General features: G+C 37.7%; 1 protein-coding gene and 1 non-coding gene across 2 annotated transcripts; one reads left to right on the top strand and one right to left on the bottom strand.

Moving 5' to 3' along the window:
- Positions 1–19,791, top strand: LOC136805412 (uncharacterized). The gene is made up of 10 exons (XM_067061994.1): positions 1–686; positions 3,061–3,310; positions 3,408–3,516; positions 3,605–3,921; positions 15,605–15,713; positions 16,067–16,202; positions 16,387–16,971; positions 17,072–17,313; positions 17,701–17,873; positions 18,150–19,791. The coding sequence occupies exons 1-10, from the start codon at positions 8–10 to the stop codon at positions 19,651–19,653; spliced, it is 4,104 nt and encodes a 1,367-aa protein (XP_066918095.1). The 5' UTR covers positions 1–7; the 3' UTR covers positions 19,654–19,791.
- Positions 17,377–17,499, bottom strand: LOC136805458 (U4atac minor spliceosomal RNA). The gene has a single exon (XR_010846404.1). It is a non-coding gene; the product is annotated as a U4atac minor spliceosomal RNA (small nuclear RNA).

Genomic DNA, 19,791 nt, shown 5'->3' on the forward strand with positions numbered 1-19,791 from the left:
AGACCAGATGAAAGTGAAAAGTTTCCAATTTCTAAATTCAAAATCCAAAATGGCGGGTGTGGAGAAGCGTGAGGAGAAATTAGCAAGTGAAAATAATTCAGTGGCATCTCACAATGAAGAAATCCAAGCCACTGAGGAAGGCCATGAGAATGTATGTATAGTGCCTTCCTCTGAATCAAACGAGATTTTGTTGTATGTATCTGATGGAAATGCGCAAGGAGTGCAAGATCTACTAAGAGTTGCTTTAAACCAACCATCTCTTGTTGGAACAACAACAAATTTAAGTGACATCAAGGATGGAGAAGCTAAGCTTGTTGGAGAAATTCAAGGTACAGAGGGAGGACATACTATTATTTCAGTTCCTGTTAGTAGCATTGCAAGTGGCCTGGGTCCAACTGCCGAGGGAGGAATAATTCAAACAGATCATTCGGAACACCAAGTTGTACAAGTTCAAATTCAGCAAAGTGATCCTTCTACTATAGACACCAAAACGCAATTGTTTCAACTTGCAGATTTAACTCATAATCTAAATGCAGACGAAGTTGAGCAAGTTACTGCTCAGGTTGGTGTTGTTCATCATGGTGTTGAACTTGATGCAACAGAAGTTTTAAAATCAGAAGCTGATGCTTTGATGGGTGACTTTATTATTGCAAATGTGGATGCTGCTGAAAATGAAAAGATTCCAGGTAAAATTTATTAAAAAGATGTATAATAAGGCGGTCATCGAAAAAATGTTCTATTCGCGTCACCCGCCCGCATCATATTTTCTGCTGATTTTCCGGTGCGGAGATATGCAGAAAAAAATCCGGGAAAAGCAATTTGTTCTATTAAACTTAAAAAGTATAGCTTTTTTCTCAATTGATCTGACGGCCATCGAAAAATTGTTTTGCTCGCGTCACCACCCGCCCCTGAATTACTGGCGTGATTAAAAAATCCCGGGAATTTTTTTTGACCGCCCGTCCGCCCGCATGCATTTATAACACCCGTTAGACAGAGCATTATTTCGATTACCGCCTAAGATTACTTTTGATGTTTGACTTCCAGACATCTTTTGTTCTATGGTTTTGAGATAAAGCACTTGCAAAATGTTTCTCAGCACTACTCTACTGTTACTGACGTAGAATGTACCGTAAATTGGTCTGATTCAGACAACTTTCTTTAAGTGCTTGGAATAGATCTTTTCAATTGCCAATCAAGATATCATATAAGATATTTTTTCAATCAGTGATTTAGACCTTCCTATAGGCCTTGTTTTAAAGAGGCAGCCATGTTGAATAATTATGTACTCCACAGCATAAAAACAATGATACAGCCATGCCTAATTACTGTTTCATGCATATTTTAAAAATTATACATGGCTGTTTAATTGTTTTTCTGCTAGAGTACATAATTATTCAACATGGCTGCCTCTTAAAAAAAGGTCTATTCTTCCAATCTCTAACGAAGGGTGTATTTTCAATACCATTAAACAGCTTGTTTCTGAATAATTTCAAAAGAGTTTGTGTGGTAAAAATTTCAGAGAGCTTACCGTAAAATGTAAAAGTTGCTAGAAGAAGTAAAGTAATTTTTTTGCAATTTGTTAAGGGGATGGGGATTAGCAAAAACATGAAAATTTATTAATTAAAAAAAAATGAATAATTTTGACAAAAATTGGTTACTCATCTTTGCTTAGAAATGAGTGTTTCAACACGAGTCTTGGATTAATAATCTGGAAACAGGAAAAGCTTTTTTGATGAAAATCGTTTTATAAGTTTTGATAGGAACTAATAATATGCTTAAAGAAATTTCATTCTCAGCCCCAAGTTATATAGTTGCATGCTTGCAAAAGCTTTCTTTTCAAACATCGTTAATTTGACTTATTTTCATTTTGGCTCTTACTTTTTTATGACTTCATCCACCCTGGGAAAGAAGTGCACTCAACTTAAGGGAAGAAATTATGACGGGAAGAAAATTTGGTTGATTTGGTAGATTTTTCTGAAATCTGCCAAATTAAGTTCACGCCAAATTAAATTTTTTCGGCCATCTGCCAAATTTAATTCCCGCAAAATTAATTTTTTTTTCTTTTCTGTCAGATTTTTCACATTTTACCCCCTATATCAGCCTATATCAATGTTTTCGCCCTGATTTCAGAACTTTCTATTTTTGTTCATTATGAGTTTTCTCAGCTTCAAGCTATGCTTAGCATTATGCTTATTTTAAATTAAAGTACTCTCGGGTACCTAATAGCCGTCCCCCCCCGCTAATTAATTTTTCGAAAATTTTCCACCCAGGACATTCTTATTCCAACCCCCCCACTTATTAATTTTTGGGAAAATGTTTTTGAAAGTTCCCTTTTTTTGTTTAATTCTGCTGTATTAGCCTCCTTTTCAAACATTTTCCACCCAGGACATTTTTATTCCAACCCCCCCCCCCCCCCCGCTTATTAATTTTGAGATTTTTTCCAACCCCCCTGCTTATTCCAACCCCCCTGCTTATTCCAACCCCCCGGCTATTAGGTACCCGAGAGTATATGCATATAAACGTTTTGCTTATAAAAAAGAGTCTATAAACTTTTATAAAAATTTATTTTGTCTAAAAAATAAATATAAACCTGCAACAGTACTTAACATTGATGTCATGTACAAAATGTCAATACAAAACATTGCCCGACAATCAAATAAAAACATTTTTGGTGGATTAAGCGCCAGCTTGGTTTTGTCTATCCGAAGGGAAGAAATTTTGGATGGAAGAAAATTTGGTGGACTTGGTAAAAATCTGCCCAATCAAGTTCATCAAATTTAGTTTTTCATGCCATCCGCCAAATTAAACTTCTTCTCTTAGTCTTAAGGTATTTTCAAAGTGGCTGTACCACAACATTTTCCAAATTTTTGTCAGTCTGACACAAATGAACAAAACCAATATTAAAATGACACTGGAAATGCCAATTCTCTTCTAAAATATAAAATATACAGTGTAACTTACAATGAAAATCTGATTTTTGAAATTTTCAAATTTTGGGTGCAATTTTAGGAGATTCATTTATCCCGAAAGTATATATCAAATGGTTTTCTTATCTCCTAGGAGAGCTGAATATTGGCGATTCATTTTACTGCCTTGAAGATTTGGAAGAATCATTACGACTCTATGAAGAAAAAAATGGGATAAAGCTTTATAAACGCGATGTCAGATCACTGGAGGCCTTGCTTAAAAGATCTTTGAAATTGCAAAAGTTAGACAAGATAAATGAACGGTTGAAGTATGGGCAACTTCTCTATTGTTGTGTCTATGGTGGTAAAAGAAAAGCGCAGAAAATTGCTTGTATGGATGAAAGGTATATATCATTGTTTTAGTTTTTTTTGCATAATATTTTGAACCTTTTAAGCTCTTTATTCGTCGAGATTAATAATGGTAATTTTGCTTCGTTATAGTGGGCTTGCAAGATACACAGACTGTAAGATGTTTATCCGGTTTGCTATTTCTGACGACGGCATGAAGTTGGTTGTCAATGGAAAATTTGAAACTCACAACCATGTGGAGGTTTGTTATTTAAAATAATCGAACACATTTTAAGTGTTGTATTTAGCGCATGCTTTTCATTTATATTTTGAATTGATATTTTTCTCAGGTTGTAACAAACGAGCAAGAACCAGAAGCACAATATTTCAGCAACACCGGAAATGCATCAGAGGTTCGTTTAGGCGCTGGTTTCGTTGATCTTGAAGAACTTTATAAAGCAATCAATAAATACGAAACAGATAATCATGTTCATTTGTGGAGAAGAGACGGAAGGACAGTGGAAGCACTCGCTAAAAGGGCACCGGGAACAGCGAGAAAAATCATGGAAACTAACCCAGGATTACGATTCGCAGAATTAAGATTTTGTTGTAGCTATGGTGGAAGACAATCTGCAGAAGAGCGAAAAGATAAAAAGAATCCTCAAAAGTATGTTCTTTTTTCCCTCGACACATATCAAAAATGCAAACGCTGTCTCTCCTTTCTCCAAAATTGCTTAACATGTAAATTTTCTTTGCCTTTGTTTTGATTTTCTCCGTTGCCGTCGAAAAAGAATGGCGCGGGCGTCGGCTCCGGTTCCACGTTTTGTTTACATGATCCGGTACCGGTGGGTGGATCGATTTTATTCGGGTCTGTAAAATTGGCTTGAGTTTGTAAAATTTATTCGAACTTCAAGATGGCGGCTACTTCTTGAAGAAAAAACGCAAAGTATTTATTCTTTCGTCGTTTTCAATGTAGATTTGTTTTTTTTTGGGCCGGAGAATTACAGCATCAAGGTAAGCTTTATTTTTCACTTTGCTCTATGTTTATTTCAATGCCCCAGAGTTTGAAGTCAAATGAATAATGTAGAGTGGAAATTTGCTCGTTACAATTTAGAAACGAGATTATTTTGCCCTCTACGAATCAAACTCGAGCGGCGGCTACTTTCACTTTCGTTTTTTGTTTGTTTTAATTTTGAATACGCCATTTCGGAGTTCATGGGTGAAACAAATCGAAACACTCAGTGAGATTGCAAAATCACAACCCCAATGCGCCTATAGACCCCTTTCATAATTTTTCATCTTGTTTTGATTTTCTCGCTTAGGCTTCTTTTCTGTATGGTCTTTTTTAACAAAATCTGGAATAAAAGAGACAGAATTTGGAGGCAAAGTTGGAGGCATATTGCCTCTATCATCCAAATTTGTAATATATTTTATTTAGGCTAAACAAGGTAATCCAAAACATATGACATCACATGAAAGGGGTCTTTACGTGTGCTCAAGGACATTGATGAGCTGCTCATACCACTAGACGAAGCAATTGACAACCATCTGATACCAGCTTTGACAGAAGGTCATCGATGCAGCAGACTTGAACGGAAGCTTTTAACTCTCCCAGTCAGACTTGGTGGCCTAGGCTTACCTATCCTATCTGAAATTGCCAGTACAGAGTATGAGAACAGTCAGTGATGAACTCCGCAAGAACATCATCTCACAAACGACAGAGTTTCCGGGAAACAACACAAAAGTGAAGTATAAGATCATGAGAGAGAATGAGGCTAGACATCAAAGGTTATTGGACCAATTAAGAACGGAAATGACACCGGATCAGAGAAAGGCTAACGAACTTGCTCAGTTAAAAGGGGCCTCAAACTGGCTCACCGCAAAACCACTGAAATGTGAGAATTTTAATCTAACGAAACGAGAGTTCTTTGATTCCATCTCAATCCGCTATCGATGGCAACTGAAACATCTCCCCACCAATTGCGCATGTGGTAATCGTTTCACAATCGAACATGCACTATCGTGCCCAAAAGGAGGTTTCGTCTATAAGAGACACAATGAGATAAGAGACACTCTATCGACACTACTGAGCGAAGTCAAGAAAGATGTTGCGGTTGAGCCAAGCCTAGAACCCATTACTGGAGAGGACTTAACACCTGGCACGATCAGAGAGGACGGAGCAAGAGCGGATATCAGCGCTATGGGGTTCTGGACTAGAGGCCAGAGGGCATTTTTTGATGTTAGGGTATTCAATGCCTATGCCCAAAGGTACTCTAGGAAGAGCCCCTCTAGCATGTTTGAAGCTAACGAAAGGGAAAAAAAGAGACACTATAATGATCGCATCATCAGGATTGAAGGAGGCTCTTTTACGCCGCTTGTTTTTACTACCAATGGCGGAACTGGCAGGGAAGCACAGATTTTCATTCGTTCCCTTGCAGCACTAATGGCTGAAAAGAGAGGTGAACTTTTCTCTCTTACTTTGAACTATCTGAGAACGAAAATTTCTTTTGCACTCATTCGTTCTACAGTTCTATGCATAAGGGGAAGCAGAATCCCACAGAAAGCTGCCATTAACATCAACGACATTGGCATAACCGAAGCTGCAGGTTATGTCTAGAACCCTATTAACCTATTATTTTTCAATGCTTAGAAGCTTGTGTTTTTTTGTTTTTCTAATCTTTACAACAGGAAGTTTTGGAAAGTTTTAACGGTTTTCACCCCTTTATTTTATGGTGAAAAGTTCCTAATCAGAATATATATATTTTCTTTTCAAAAAAAAAAAAAAAAAAAAAAAAAATTCGGAGTTCACGACGCCATTTTGTAAGCGGAGCAAATCTAATGGCGGGGGTGCAGTCGGCCTCAACCAGAAAATCATTTCGGAAAGCCGTAAGCTAGGATCTCGGACTATTATCGAGTTGTGCCCGACTGAGATAGAGCAAAACAAGCCCCTTTGGGTGATTCCTCCAGCACTCCCTCGTCGTGTCTACACAAATAGTAAACAAACCTTTAAAAATTCGATTGAAACTCATCCTCAAACAGTCAAGATATAATTTTTCACTTAGAACTATAAATCTATCACCGATGTTATTACACAAAACCTAAATATTTCTCTTCTTTAGCTTACCAAGAGTCCTCTATTCTTCATTGCCTGATTGTTCATATCTAAAAACAATGCTGTGACTGGGGTCTTTCTATATAATCATATCAAAGAAAACGGGAATTAAACAAAAGGAGTCTCCTACAGAATTGTCCTGATTCTTTTTTTTCTAGGTATTTTCCCCATCTAGGAAATTCCCATGCATCAAAGCAATGATAAATAATGGAACACACTATTGTTTTTTTAGATGGACAGAGTTTTATATATTCAACATGAATTTGTGGCTAACAAAAATATCTCTAGCTAAACACTGCCATTAGCATTAGCTCAATAAAAAAATATAAAAAATAAGATCTATTAATTAGGAGAACAATGACTGCAGTAGTAATTTGATGATACATTTGAAATTCAACTAAAAGAAAGAATAAGTTTGAGTATATTCAGAAGTAAATTTTTGTAAGAAAAAAAAACACGATCATCATTTGTTTTAACTTTTATGAAGTCTTTAAGCCTGTTTAAGCAGCTGTGGTGAGAGCAAATTCATCCGTACATAATCCATAATTTTACACCGTTGACTGTCTATAAAATAGGGTTAGCCCACGGATAGCCCATTCACGAAATCTTGATGATTATACACAATAACACAGTCTAAGATTTAGTTTGTATTCAAAAATTGCCCAAGCATTGTATATAACAGCATCGTATCATATCATCATGAACCCATCGGTTGATCTTTGACGCACAGGTTCAAAATCAGGAGTATTCCAACAAAAACTTTACAATGGTAAAGTAGTAATTAAGCACTTTTATGGTAATTTAGTGAACAAATACAAAAAGACAGCCTTCACTTTCCATTTTCCATCCACCAAGAAATTGCAGGAAATTGCAGAATAGTTTTTAGAAAGAGGATTCTCTTTTGTTTACAAAGGAATCTCCACCGGCCTCTGCCCCTCCAAGGCCATTTTTGCTCCGCCTGCAAAATGGCGTCGCGAACTCCGAAATGGCGTATATTGAAGTTTTTCACCAATCTTTCCATCAATATCTAGTAGTATCTAGTACACAATAATCTTCTCAATAGACAGCTCCAGGCTTTAGGCCTTTTTCTTGGTCTATAGGCACTGCTATAGTAGGGAGGTTGGTCGATATTTCAAACTCATTTTCAAAATGCCAAACCAAGTTTAATGAAAAGCCCTTAGGCCGATGGAATTTACATATGAGTTTACCTTCGTGAACTTACCCAAAAATAGATGCGGCATGATTTCATTATGGCCGATGAAATTTACATATGAGTTTACCGTCGGCAGCCCGCATCTCTAAAAAGCACCCGCATGAAAATTTCATTATCTTCAAAATTCCTAAAATTTTCATTATTTCTATATTTCTTTACAACTACAACCTCCATCGTTGTTAAAATCGTCTCTACGCAGTATTCCCTCTACGCATGACCTTTTTCCCAGAGTAAACACGGGTAAACAAAGAAGATTTTTTACAGAAAATGTGACCGCCCTCAATCCTACAACTACAGCGGGCGTCACGCCCATCTATCTGCCTAACCGCCCTGGCGGCCATTTTAGTTTTTTGCCAAATCTAGCGCCACTGTAGCAATCGATCTTTATTTTTCGTTCGCAAAACATGCGTAGGGTTGAAGCGAAGCAAAATTTTTTATTTTGAGAGAGAATGGTTTGCAGAAATGGTGGATAAGGTGCTGTTGGGGAAATAATGAATAATGAATAATGAAATCATGCCGCATCTATTTTTGGGTAAGTTCACGACGGTAAACTCATATGTAAATTTCATCGGCCTATTCATTATTCATTATTTTCCCAACAGCACCTTATCCACCATTTCTGCTAACCATTCTCTCTCAAAATAAAAAATTTTGCTTCGCTTCAACCCTACACATGTTTTGCGAACGAAAAATAAAGATTGATTGCTACAGTGGCGCTAGATTTGGCAAAAAACTAAAATGGCCGCCATGGCGGTTAGGCAGATAGATGGGCGTGACGCCCGCTGTAGTTGTAGGATTGAGGGCGGTCACATTTTCTGTAAAAAATCTTCTTTATTTACCCGTGTTTACTCTGGGAAAAAGGTCATGCGTAGAGGGAATCCTGCGCTGAGACGATTTTAACAACGATGGAGGTTGTAGTTGTAAAGAAATATAGAAATAATGAAATTTTCATGCGGGTGCTTTTTAGAGATGCGGGCGGCCGACGGTAAACTCATATGTAAATTTAATCGGCCTTATCCTCAGAAAAAAAATGCATGAGGCGAAGGGTCAGTTATCTTTTAACCTTTAGTAGTTTTTCAGATATTCCGTTTTGAAGTTCCATTTTTTTGAAGATTTATGTTCAAAAACCTCCTGCCATCTTGTAACATTTCCTTGGCACTGAAATTGAAAGTGTTTTACAAAAAAATTTGTGCAGGAATTTTTGGGCGAGAGTGTTTTTCCGTAGTGCGAGCCATAGAGATGGGGGACACTATACCATTAACTGTCTCTTAATGCAACTATCAAAACTTTTCAAAGAGCATCCCATCAGCACCACATTGAATGAACTACAAACTACACCCAATTTCCCTCAGATGACATGACTTGACCCTGCCTGGCAAAGATTTGTTAATTGCTAAAGTAAACTGCTGCGAGTGGAAAGCGAACCTCATTGTGAAAATAAGACAATCAAGAATTATTGCAAATTAGGATGCCTCTCCAGAGTAGTATCCAAGAGAATCAGGTATGCTAAATAGGAGAGCAGACACTTTGACCTAGACTTTTTCCGGTATTGCTTGATCCACATTCGGAAAACTAAAGAAACTTTTACTTCATCAAGATTTGCAGAATTGACCAAAATTTCATGCAATTTCTCTGGCGGGCTCCTTGAAAATTAACATCCTCAATAATAGTCATGCACAGCCTAAAATTTTGCAAACAAAAGCAAAAATTTTGTTATTTTTTTCATAGAATGTATGCTAGACCAGCGCCTTCTATAAGGTACTCTCGGGTGCCTAATAAACATACAGACCAAAATAAACGTACAGGGGAGAGAATAAAATTGGAATTAATAAACGTATATACAGGCTGAAATAAACGTACAGGCAACAATCAGAACCAAAATAAATAAACGTACAGGCTAAAATAAACGTAAGGGAAAAATCTACCAATTTTTTAAAAGTAGAACATCCAGGTTGAAACGACGATCAATAAAAAGTACTAAATAAGCAAAACGTTTAAATTTACTTGTGTAACACTCGTAATCTCCCACAATGTAATTAACGGCCTTTCTACATATCTTTTTTAACAAAAAATAACAAATTTTTTCCAGTATGAATTGGGCGATATTGGTTGAAAATAAATAAACGCACAGGAGCAGGGGGGGGGTCGGTAGTAAAATCTCAGACATAATGACGTTTACTACGGTGGTGGTGTGACGAATAATCAAAAAAAATTTTTACTACCCAGGTTAGTTAAATACTAAAATGGGTGGTATTTATGTGTTAAATGTTGAAAAAATTTTACTACCTGGGTAGTTAAAACTGGTAAAATTAGCAAATTTAGCTATTTTTGTAATTCTTTTAATTTTCTGAATGACTTTTCTGAAAAAAATCTGAAAATTTTTATAACTTGAAAATATTTTCTGTTGGAAAGTTGTTGGCTGCAAACAAAAAATTCTCGAGATTTTTTGTCAATATAAAAAAGACTTTAATTCTAAGGGCAAAACATTAATTTTTGCACAAAGTGAAAAATGTGTCACAGAAATAATCATTTTTAGCTTTTTTGTAAAATCAGTGCGAAAAGCAACCAAAAAATAGGTGGTCTTTATGACAAATTGTCCCAAAAACTTTTACTACCAGGGTAGTAAAATACCTCTTCCAAGAGTCTGGGTGGTGGTATGTAAAAATTCATAAAAATCCTTTTACTACTCATATATGTCTGAGATTTTACTACCGACCCCCCCTGACAGGAGGGAATACATAAACGTACAGGCGGGAAAATTCTTCAGAATAAATAAATACAGGTTGTAATAAGGTGTGTACAGGCGGGAAATTTGGCACATGAAATATAAACGTAGTGAATTCTGTCACTTCAAAGGGCACCCCTTAGATCAGGCCAGAAAGAGTGGCGCCCTCCCCTACCTTTGGGTAGATAGCTGTTGAAAGAGGAGCCTTCAGGTCGCCTCCGACTGCGGTCACAGACTTACTTACTTACTTTAAACGCTTAGGGTGCTACAAATTTTGCAGCAAATCTCTAATTGTTATTCAGGCTACATGAAATGCTGTAAAGTAGACCTACACCGTGAGAGGCCGTAAATCCAATGTATCTGACAACACTAACAGTTCTCCAAGTCATTGGGATCTGTACAGCCCCAAGATGTGACCCCTACCCTAAGATGTTTTAACCGTTTGCCTCAGGATGTGACCGCACTTGCCCTAAGATGCGATCCTAAATAGCTGCCCTAAGATATGAGCCACTTACCGCTAGATGTGACCCCAAAAAAATCAGTTTCTGGTGAATGTGCTGGTGATGTTGATGGTTTTGGCAAATTCACTGGTGATGTTGATGGTTTTGGCAAATCTGCTCTTGGAATTGATGGTTCTGGTGAATGTGGTGGTGGAGTTGATGGTTCTGGTGAATCTGCTGGTGGATTTGATGGTTCTGGTGAATCTGCTGGTGGATTTGAAGGTTTTGGCAAATCTGCTGATGAAGTTGATGGTTCTGGCAAATGTGGTGGTGGAGTTTATAGTTCTGGTGAATCAGCTTGAGGAATTGAAGTTTCTTGGGAATCTGAGACATGAGCTGCGTTTTTAACGTTTGCCCTATGTTTAAATTATCAGGTCTTCAAAAAAGTTACGGCAACTCGAAAGTACCTTTCCAAATTAATCAAAATTAAATTGGGCTATATTTAATATGTGTATAGACATAATTTTTAATATGTGAAGATATTTTTCGAAAATAACAATAAAGTTAACCTGTCATTGTTCAGGTGAAAATTCTTTTCCTTTCTACGCATTCTGGAAAGACAAAGCTTTTTTCTAGTTTAATTTTAAAACCTCTACAAAACGAGTTTTCCTTATCTGGTCACATAAAATTCATGAAAATGAATGAATGATCGATACAATGGCTAGTTAGCTTCTAGTGAGGTCTGTACTGAGAAATAATACCTGGGGTCAGGTAGCTAGCAGATTCACCAGAACCAATAACTCACTTTAATTTACAACTGATTTTTTCTTCGGTCACATCTTAGAGCAATTGGCTCACATTTTAGAGCAGCGCTTTGGGGTCACATTTTAGGGCGAGTGGGGTCACATGTTGGGGCAAACAGGTCACATCTTAGGGCAGGGGTCACATCTTAGGGCTTTGCAGGGTCTTTCAAAGATACATGCTGAAATAAAAACATACCATTCACTGTGACACAGCGACTAGGTACCAAAGTGTCGTCCAATGTGAAAAAGCAATGCTTTTTTTTCAAAGGGCCAGTGGGGGTGGAATAAGAATGTCATGGGTGGAAAATTTTTGAAAAATCAATTAGCATTGATTAGGAGGACTGCTATTTTTCCTTGATTGTTTTTTAAACATTAGAATTCTTTTTCTGGCAGTAGTTTTTTGGCCATCAGAATTTATGAAGTTGTGTCTGATTTGGATCTAGCATGATCATTAGTTGGTTGTTAAGCCTGAGAAAATCTCTGTGTAAGTGATTTCTACCTCAGTATGATTAAGTGTGTGGAGATCGATTCATCAGGTTACTATTATATAGCTAGCTTATTGTAAGTCTATAATGTTTTTTCCAATAAGAATCACAGCTACAATGGTATAATTGTCGTTAATAAAAGGTCTATTTACATCAAAATATGATAAGTAAGGTTCCTTAACCCTTTGACTTGCTTGGTGAGATCTATTCTCCTGTACCAATGACAAACGTCAATATGACCTTCATGGTTGAGTGAGATATCGCCATGTTGTTTTTAGACAATTAAAACCTATTTTAAAAACTTCATGGTTCTAACCCTCTTCCTCGAAACATCAAGGTGACATCAAAATATTTATCCAAAATGTTTCAGTATGGGAAGATAATAAAGATTTGTCATACATATATTTGTAGGAATTTTTAGGGGTGGACAGTTCTACCCCTTCGCCGATTGTGAACCCCCTGAAAATGCTTATTTGTGACCAGTTTGTGTTTCAGTTTGGATGGCTCTTCTTCGATATACCTTAAAGGAAGAAATTTTGGCGGAAAGAAAATTTGGTGGATTTGGCGGATTTGGCGGATTTGGCCAGAACTCGCCAAATTAAGTTCCCGCCAAAATTTCTTTTTTCAGCCATCCGCCAAATTAAACTTTTGGAAAATATGATCTCTTTTAATAGTAGGGGGAATTTTGTTCGATTTTTTGGAATCGCTTGACTGTTTTGTTAGAAGCACTTGTTATACATTTTTGGAAAGCTAAGGGGTAGGGGAATTGAAATTAATATGTTTCCAATTTTTTTTCGGACACTTTGGTGTGATTTTCGGACAAATATGACGGTCTCAGGCAAAAATCATAGGATTAAAAATTAATGAAAATATTAGCTCGAGAAAACGGAGACCTGTTGTATATTTTTGGAAAGCTCTCAAAATAATAAGATTAGAGATATATTGCAAGTATATATAGGTGATTTCTGTACCTAACTCGAGATATTAACCCTTGAAAACCGTGTTTTTCAGCCAGAAACAGCTATTTTGTCCAGTTTTTGCGCTTTTTGAAGCTCAATATTTCGTAATGAGTAATTAGCTTAGTTGGTTCGGAATTTTTTGCAGAAAGATGCGTATTCGCAATTTCCCAAAACATGGCCGAGTTCGAATTTTGAGGTTGAGGTTTTTCCGGTTGAAAATGCCGGAAATCGCCATCAGATTTTCATTGGATTTTTTTTCTATATTTCTATGTTTTTCACACAAAAACAGTATTGATAACAATGCTCACCATCAAGCATGATTCAATTGTCAATATAACTGATTTTTGCGACCAGAACTTTCTATTTATTTTTTTCCCTACCCCCTTCCCTCTCCCCCCATCAACATTCAATGATGAATTTATTGCGTTATGCATTTTCGCAAAACGCTATATTTTTTGACAGATTTTTTTCATTTTTCTCCTCGCATTGATATCTAACTTTCATCATCAGGTAGGTCCATTCAGCATCTAGCTTGTTTCATCTTTTATATATAGAGATATTCATCTTTTCGGAAACAAAAATGTTGATCGACCTGATTCTTCTATACACGTTTTTTTTTTTCTTAAGAAACACACTTTTAAGAAACATGAGGCTCAGAATGCCTAAAAACTAAGAAACATCTAAGAAACATGCTGAGGCTGAGAATGAGAAAATAGCATTTTTTAATTCGTTTTTTTTTTAAGAACCTTCCAATCAAGGTTCCAGAAATATACATACATAACAGTTAGAAACACTTGAGAAAGTCAGAAAATCAATATAGAAGATAGGAAAGTACCGTAGATTAGTCAATTAGACTATTGTATTATCGACATGCGTCCTTTAAGCTTGACAAAGTTTAGAAACATGTAAGAAACATTTAAGGCTCAAAAGGCCGATTTCTTAAGAAACATTGAGGCTGCTTGGGAAAACTAGTTTCTTAAAAAAACAAAACGTGTACATCTTTTTCTCACATTATTTCTTATTGTATTTTTTTGGGTTACCTTTTGCGTTGGCCACAACACTGAAAGTGTTTACTTGTTATTAGTTATAAAGCTAATATTTGTGATTCTTTAGATGGATGCTGCCTTTGAAGCTATGAAAATTCGAATGAACAAAATTTCGATGGACAACCCTCAAGAGAGCGAGGAGACGGTCATTGATAGCGGTGTGGTGGCGGCAATCCAAAATGAATGTGTGCCTATTGAAGCTGACCTGGTAGAATTTGAGTTTTTACCAGAACTCTCAGAGGAGGTGGCAACAGAGGAACGACCTATCAAAATTGCTGACTACATTGCTTTCAGGTCGTACGATTTGTTTAATGAAACATTCAAAGGTTATCAAAAATCTTCGATGGCGGCTTTCTGTACAGCAGCCAACTCAAGAAATTTTAGCCAATGTAGTAAGTATACTTTTGTATTTACAACGATATCTTTCTTATTTCAACCCTGAACTGGTCTCTCACTGATTCAATTATTGAAAGACCTTTAGCTGGTGAAGTGAACGGTTTTATTCTGCGTTATGAAATAATTATCACTCTGATCCTTAAACTTTGTTTTAATTCTTTTCTCCAACAGCCACACTGAAGGAAATCCTTGACGAACCAAAGAAGGAGAAATTAGAAAAAGGTACCGGATGTGGATATCCATTCATTCGATGGGAAGTCGGTACTGGAGAACTCCCTATACCTTTTCTAGGCTTCCCTTTCATTATTGTTGGCAACTCAAGATATATGTGCAGTCAAGGGAAGGACATCAACGTCTCTACTAAAGACAAAGTGCGCCAAAAGAGACTGTCAATGGGTGAAACTGTATACACTAGAAATTTAGCAAGACCGACAAAAAAGATGGGATGCCCAGTTCGAATGGTCTGCAAGAAACTGTTTGTTTTTCCAGACTTTATCATCAACAAAGACACCAGAAAGAATCGTACCAGCATTTCTGCTAAGCTCAGGAAATGTTTTGACGAATACTCTAAAGCTGTAGAAGAAGGGAATTGCCCTGCTGACCAAAACCTCGGTTACTTGTTGTACGTCACCAAGTTTCCAAAACCGAACAATCATCAGTTCCATTTGGAATTCTCCAACACTCTGAATGTAAACAACGAAAACACAAATGAGGACCAGGAGCATGAAAATTGCCAAAAACTTTGTATGGGCGCGAAATTTGATACTGTCAAAGATATGGAGTCAGCTTTGCGCAAATACAAAATGGACAATAACACTCGTCTCTATTCTGATATCAAAGAAGTAGTTTTGTTAGAGCCGAAGGGACCCTTGATCTATAAATCAATCACATACAAATGTATGCACGTGGTCTCTGTTCCTCATAAGAAGAAAAAGAACAGGCGGTAAGCTGGCTCAATCTTCTACGGATTGCCTTTCGGAATGATGCTGTGGTTAATGTTGCTGCGTGGAACGAAACCATCTTTTGCGCCCGCGAATAATCGAGAACGGCAACGGAGAAAACTGTCTTTTTCTTAAGTGTTTATTCTAAAGTTATTGATGTATGTTAATCACATAAAAATGTGATCTCTTACTATTTTTTCATTTGTAAACTTTCCTGTTCACTTTTGCAGCACTTTCAAGCAAGGATGCGAGATGCACATTCGTTTCGGAGTATCAGAGGACGGTTCACAACTGGTCGTCAAATCCATGTCGGAAGAACACAATCACGAAATTAACGAGGTAAGTCAAGTCAAGTTGTTCTTAAACGTTCAGAATTTAGAAATGCTCCTTGGTCAAAATTTTGAACGCGAAACTAGAAGTATTCGCCAAACGAAAGTATAATGTACTCAAATTAAAGCATGTCGATGTCCTAACCGTTCGTAAGGGAACTAATTTTTCACGAGAACTAATTTAAGAAAATTTGGACGAAACTCGTCAAGTCACCATAACAATTTCTCTGCGAGATTTGATTAAAAAAATTCCTCCAAATGAATTTCAAAAGATATCTCTTCCGTAATTATTGATTAATGACCTCTCATTCTCTTTTCTTTATTATCTTGAGCGTTAGATGTTTTTTTCTTCTTCATCTACAGGAAACGATCGTGAAAGAAGCCTTACACCCAGATCTTTGTGTTTACGTTTCCAAATTGGTCTGGCAGGATCTCCACATCTCTATCGATGACGTCAAAGCCAAACTGGAAGATTACGTGCTCAGCGTCATGTTCAAAGGTTAGTTCGCTCAACTGCTGTTTGCAAAGCCACATTCCGAATATATCTATTCGCTGACTATTCTTACTCCCAAATTGCTTTTCCAATTGCGAGTGTTCGGTTATGTTAAAGGTTATTTTGTCAGTCTACCACATTGTCTACCAGTACACATTTTTTTATATTGATATTTATTATATACTTAAAGGACAACAGCCGCCCCCACGAACACGACGTCAATATTTCCCGTCTAAAAAGCAAGTTCGTTATTTCATGGCCAAAGCGAAGACCTCATTGAACATTTCACCTGAAGCCCAACAGAAGTTGGAGTCGTTGATGGAGCGATTAAAAGAAGCACGATCGGACGAGAAAATGGTGTCCAATTTTCACGTTCAAAACGTTATGAGCGGCTTCGATTTGAACAATGAAGAAAGCATGGAAGAAGACGCAGCATCGCAATCCCTTGGTGGTTTGAACGAACAGAACGCCAAATTGTTGTTCTGTCACCAGACCCCGCAGCAACAACGTCTCATGCGACGCTACAACACGCAAGTCATTATGACGCAGATATCCGACCTCCATTCTAAGATTCCATTTCCCTTGTTTTGTTTATACGTGCAAACGAATGTAGACTTTCAATTGGTGGGCGAATTCATTTGTCAAGCGAACGACCACATCATGATCGAGGAAGGCTTGCAGACCATCAAAGAATGGAACCCTGGGTGGAATCCCAAATTCGTGGTCGTCGATTTTGAGGACCAACAGATTACAGCTGTCGAAAACGCTTTTCAAGGTAACTAACTCATTTATGGATTACCATTTTTATTTCATAAGTCTAGCGTAAATAAAAGTGAATTCCTTGATTGATGATCCAAATTTGAACCTTTTTTTAGGAGCGTTTGCTTTAGTATCAGATGCGTCTCGCGAAAAAGCTTGGCATGAATGGCTCGATATGGAATCCAACGGTGTGGTCGAATTCAAAGAGGATGTCATGAAATATCTAGACGCTATCGCTTTTTCATACTCCGAAGAAACACTCAACAAAGCGGCGCGAGAACTGGAAGAAAGTGACGTTTGGAAAATGTCCGACAAAATGAGAAATTGGTTTCAACTGAATTGGTTAGCGCAAGCCAAGGTATGACTCCTACATCTTTCCATCAAACAATTTCTCTTTTGTTTAAGGCCTCTCGTTTGAGAAGTTGCCAAAAATTACCCACCCAGTGTTAGTGAGGGGTGTAAATGTTGTAAGTAAAGGTGTTAGCACGACGGACCTCGCCATACGCTCATTGACCGCGTCATTGCTACCCTCAATAAGGACGTTACAATGTAAGAACACTCTTTTTGATCTAGTTCAAGGCGCATAATAATCGCTTGTGGTTTCTATTAAGTGTCATTAGGGAAATTCCCTCTTTTACTGAGATATGATTTTTGTGATTATTTTTTTTCTCAGAGTAATTTTTTAAATAATATTTTACACATCAATTGAACAAACGGAATTGCATTTTTCGGAACCTTTTTACAGCGTTGGGTAGCAGGGTATCGACCAGATGATTACTTGATGGCCATTCACAATGACCGAACATTGAGCGATGAACTGAAGATGTTCAAGAGCATCAAACTGGCTAACAAATCAGCACCACTTAACGATCTCATCCAACAATTGATCGAGCACATTGTTCCAGTCTCCAAGAAACAGTAAAAAGCTCTCCTTCGCTTCTTCGAATCTTCCTATTTTCCGATTTGACTACCTTTTTATAAGAACACACTTTGTAAGAAAGTTAAGGAATGTCCTAAGAATATTCCCCAAACCTATTTATTCTGTCGACAAATTTTTTTAGAGTCCACTGAGTAGACCAATAGCATCATGGGTTTTCTTCTAATTTTCTAATATTTTATAAATTTAGGAATTGCCAATTTTATTCAATTGTTGTGTGCTCTTCTGACTTCCGTTTCCAAATATTTCTTTCACAGGTACGAGCTGCTGAACAAGGACTCTTTCCGACTTCAAAACGAGTTGTACTATATCTACCCTGACATTCCAAACTATTTATCTAATCGACCAGGAAAACTAACCAAACACATTTACGAACGTTTGAAAATAGCCAGCACTAGGAACTATTACATCACGGAAATCCATCCAGGTATATTTTCAGTGCAAGGTTGCGAGGAGCCTGACGATCAACTACACACCATTTCGTACGGTGACACCACGAGTTATCCTTCTTGTGATTGTGAGGACTGGCAACGTTTTAAATTACCATGCGTTCATTTGGCCGCCATCTTCAATTCTTACCCTGATTGGACATGGGACATGATGAGTGTTCCATACCGCACCAATCCCATCTTCCAAGCTGATTGGTCGGTTGTTTCGCAAGACATTCGAACGGACGCTCCCGGTCTTCTCATTGACGTTGGCACGCAAACGACGGGAGCTACTTTGCTGCCTGCTTACACGCCAGAGTTTTCGTTGACCAGGATGAACGACTCCCGTCGACCAGCCGAAACACCGCAAGTATTAGCCAATCAATGTCGTGGATTACTTCAACAAATCAGTAAACTGCAACTCGCGCACCACACCCGTGATAGCTTGTATAGGTTACGCTCAGAACTCAAAGAACTCGTTTCCATATTTTCGACAGCACCTAAGACGAAAGTGGTTTTCCCTATCTCGTCTATTCCCTTATCTAATAAAAGTCGTAAACAGTCCGGTGCACAAACCGTTTTTGAACAGTACAATGTCAAGTTGGTGACACCCAAGCAAGTAGCATTGAGCGGTAAAGTAAGTGAGACGACGACCGTTCATACCACGGAAGCGGTCGTTTCGTCTCACCACCACCAACACCAAACACAACAAGAGATGGAGTCGGACGGTGACGAGGTAGACGGAATGTACATTTCCACTGTCAGTGAAGAACAGATTATCGAAGACCAGACAACAGAAACACTTGCTCACATCCCTGCAAACACCACTTCCACTACTTCAACGACGACTCGCAAACGTGTTCAAAGCCCGTCACCTTTCTTTAAACAACAACCCTCGGAAAAGAAAACACGCTTAATGACGGAAGACGAGATTTTGGCCGCCTCTCAGAGTATCGCAGTGAAAACAACCGACCCGACGGAAAATGTTCTCAATGCAACGGAGATGCAATTTCCAGCCAATGCAACTCTCTCTACGGTTATTGATGGTCAAACCATCAATATATCTTTAGACCAAGTAGCAGCTGCAATGAACAATGCGAAAATGGCCACCAACGCCGTCGAAGAAGCTGGAGACGGTGGCCACTCGCAAGAAATCTTGACTTTCACAACGAACTCGTCAGCCGATATTTCGGACGAAAGTGGTGCGCACGTGGTCGAGAATTTGGTGGTGGCTGAGGATGCGGGGATGGTGGTAGCTGAGGAAACAGAAAATGAAAATGAAACTATTAGTCAGCAGGATCAAATAAAAACTGATGACGAATCTGTGAAATGATTTCTTTCGCAAATTTTTTATTTCATTCCACAATTTTTTTATCCAGATTATGTATCGTAGTATCTAGAGATTTTTTGACTATTTATATTTGGAGACGTTTAATATTTGTTTTACTGTGAAATACTGTCATTAAATTGA

Source organism: Clytia hemisphaerica, unplaced genomic scaffold, assembly GCF_902728285.1.
Source record: "Clytia hemisphaerica strain Z4C2 unplaced genomic scaffold, Clytia hemisphaerica genome assembly, whole genome shotgun sequence".
In the NCBI taxonomy this organism is placed as follows: Eukaryota; Metazoa; Cnidaria; class Hydrozoa; order Leptothecata; family Clytiidae; genus Clytia; species Clytia hemisphaerica.

Bases quoted from the DNA above. Each gene is read 5' to 3' on its own strand.
- LOC136805412 (XM_067061994.1), top strand. From the start codon at position 8: ATGAAAGTGAAAAGTTTCCAATTTCTAAATTCAAAATCCAAAATGGCG. The intron at 16,972-17,071 runs GTAACTAACTCA...ACCTTTTTTTAG, and splicing joins TGTCGAAAACGCTTTTCAAG to GAGCGTTTGCTTTAGTATCA. The intron at 17,874-18,149 runs GTAAAAAGCTCT...TTTCTTTCACAG, and splicing joins GTTCCAGTCTCCAAGAAACA to GTACGAGCTGCTGAACAAGG.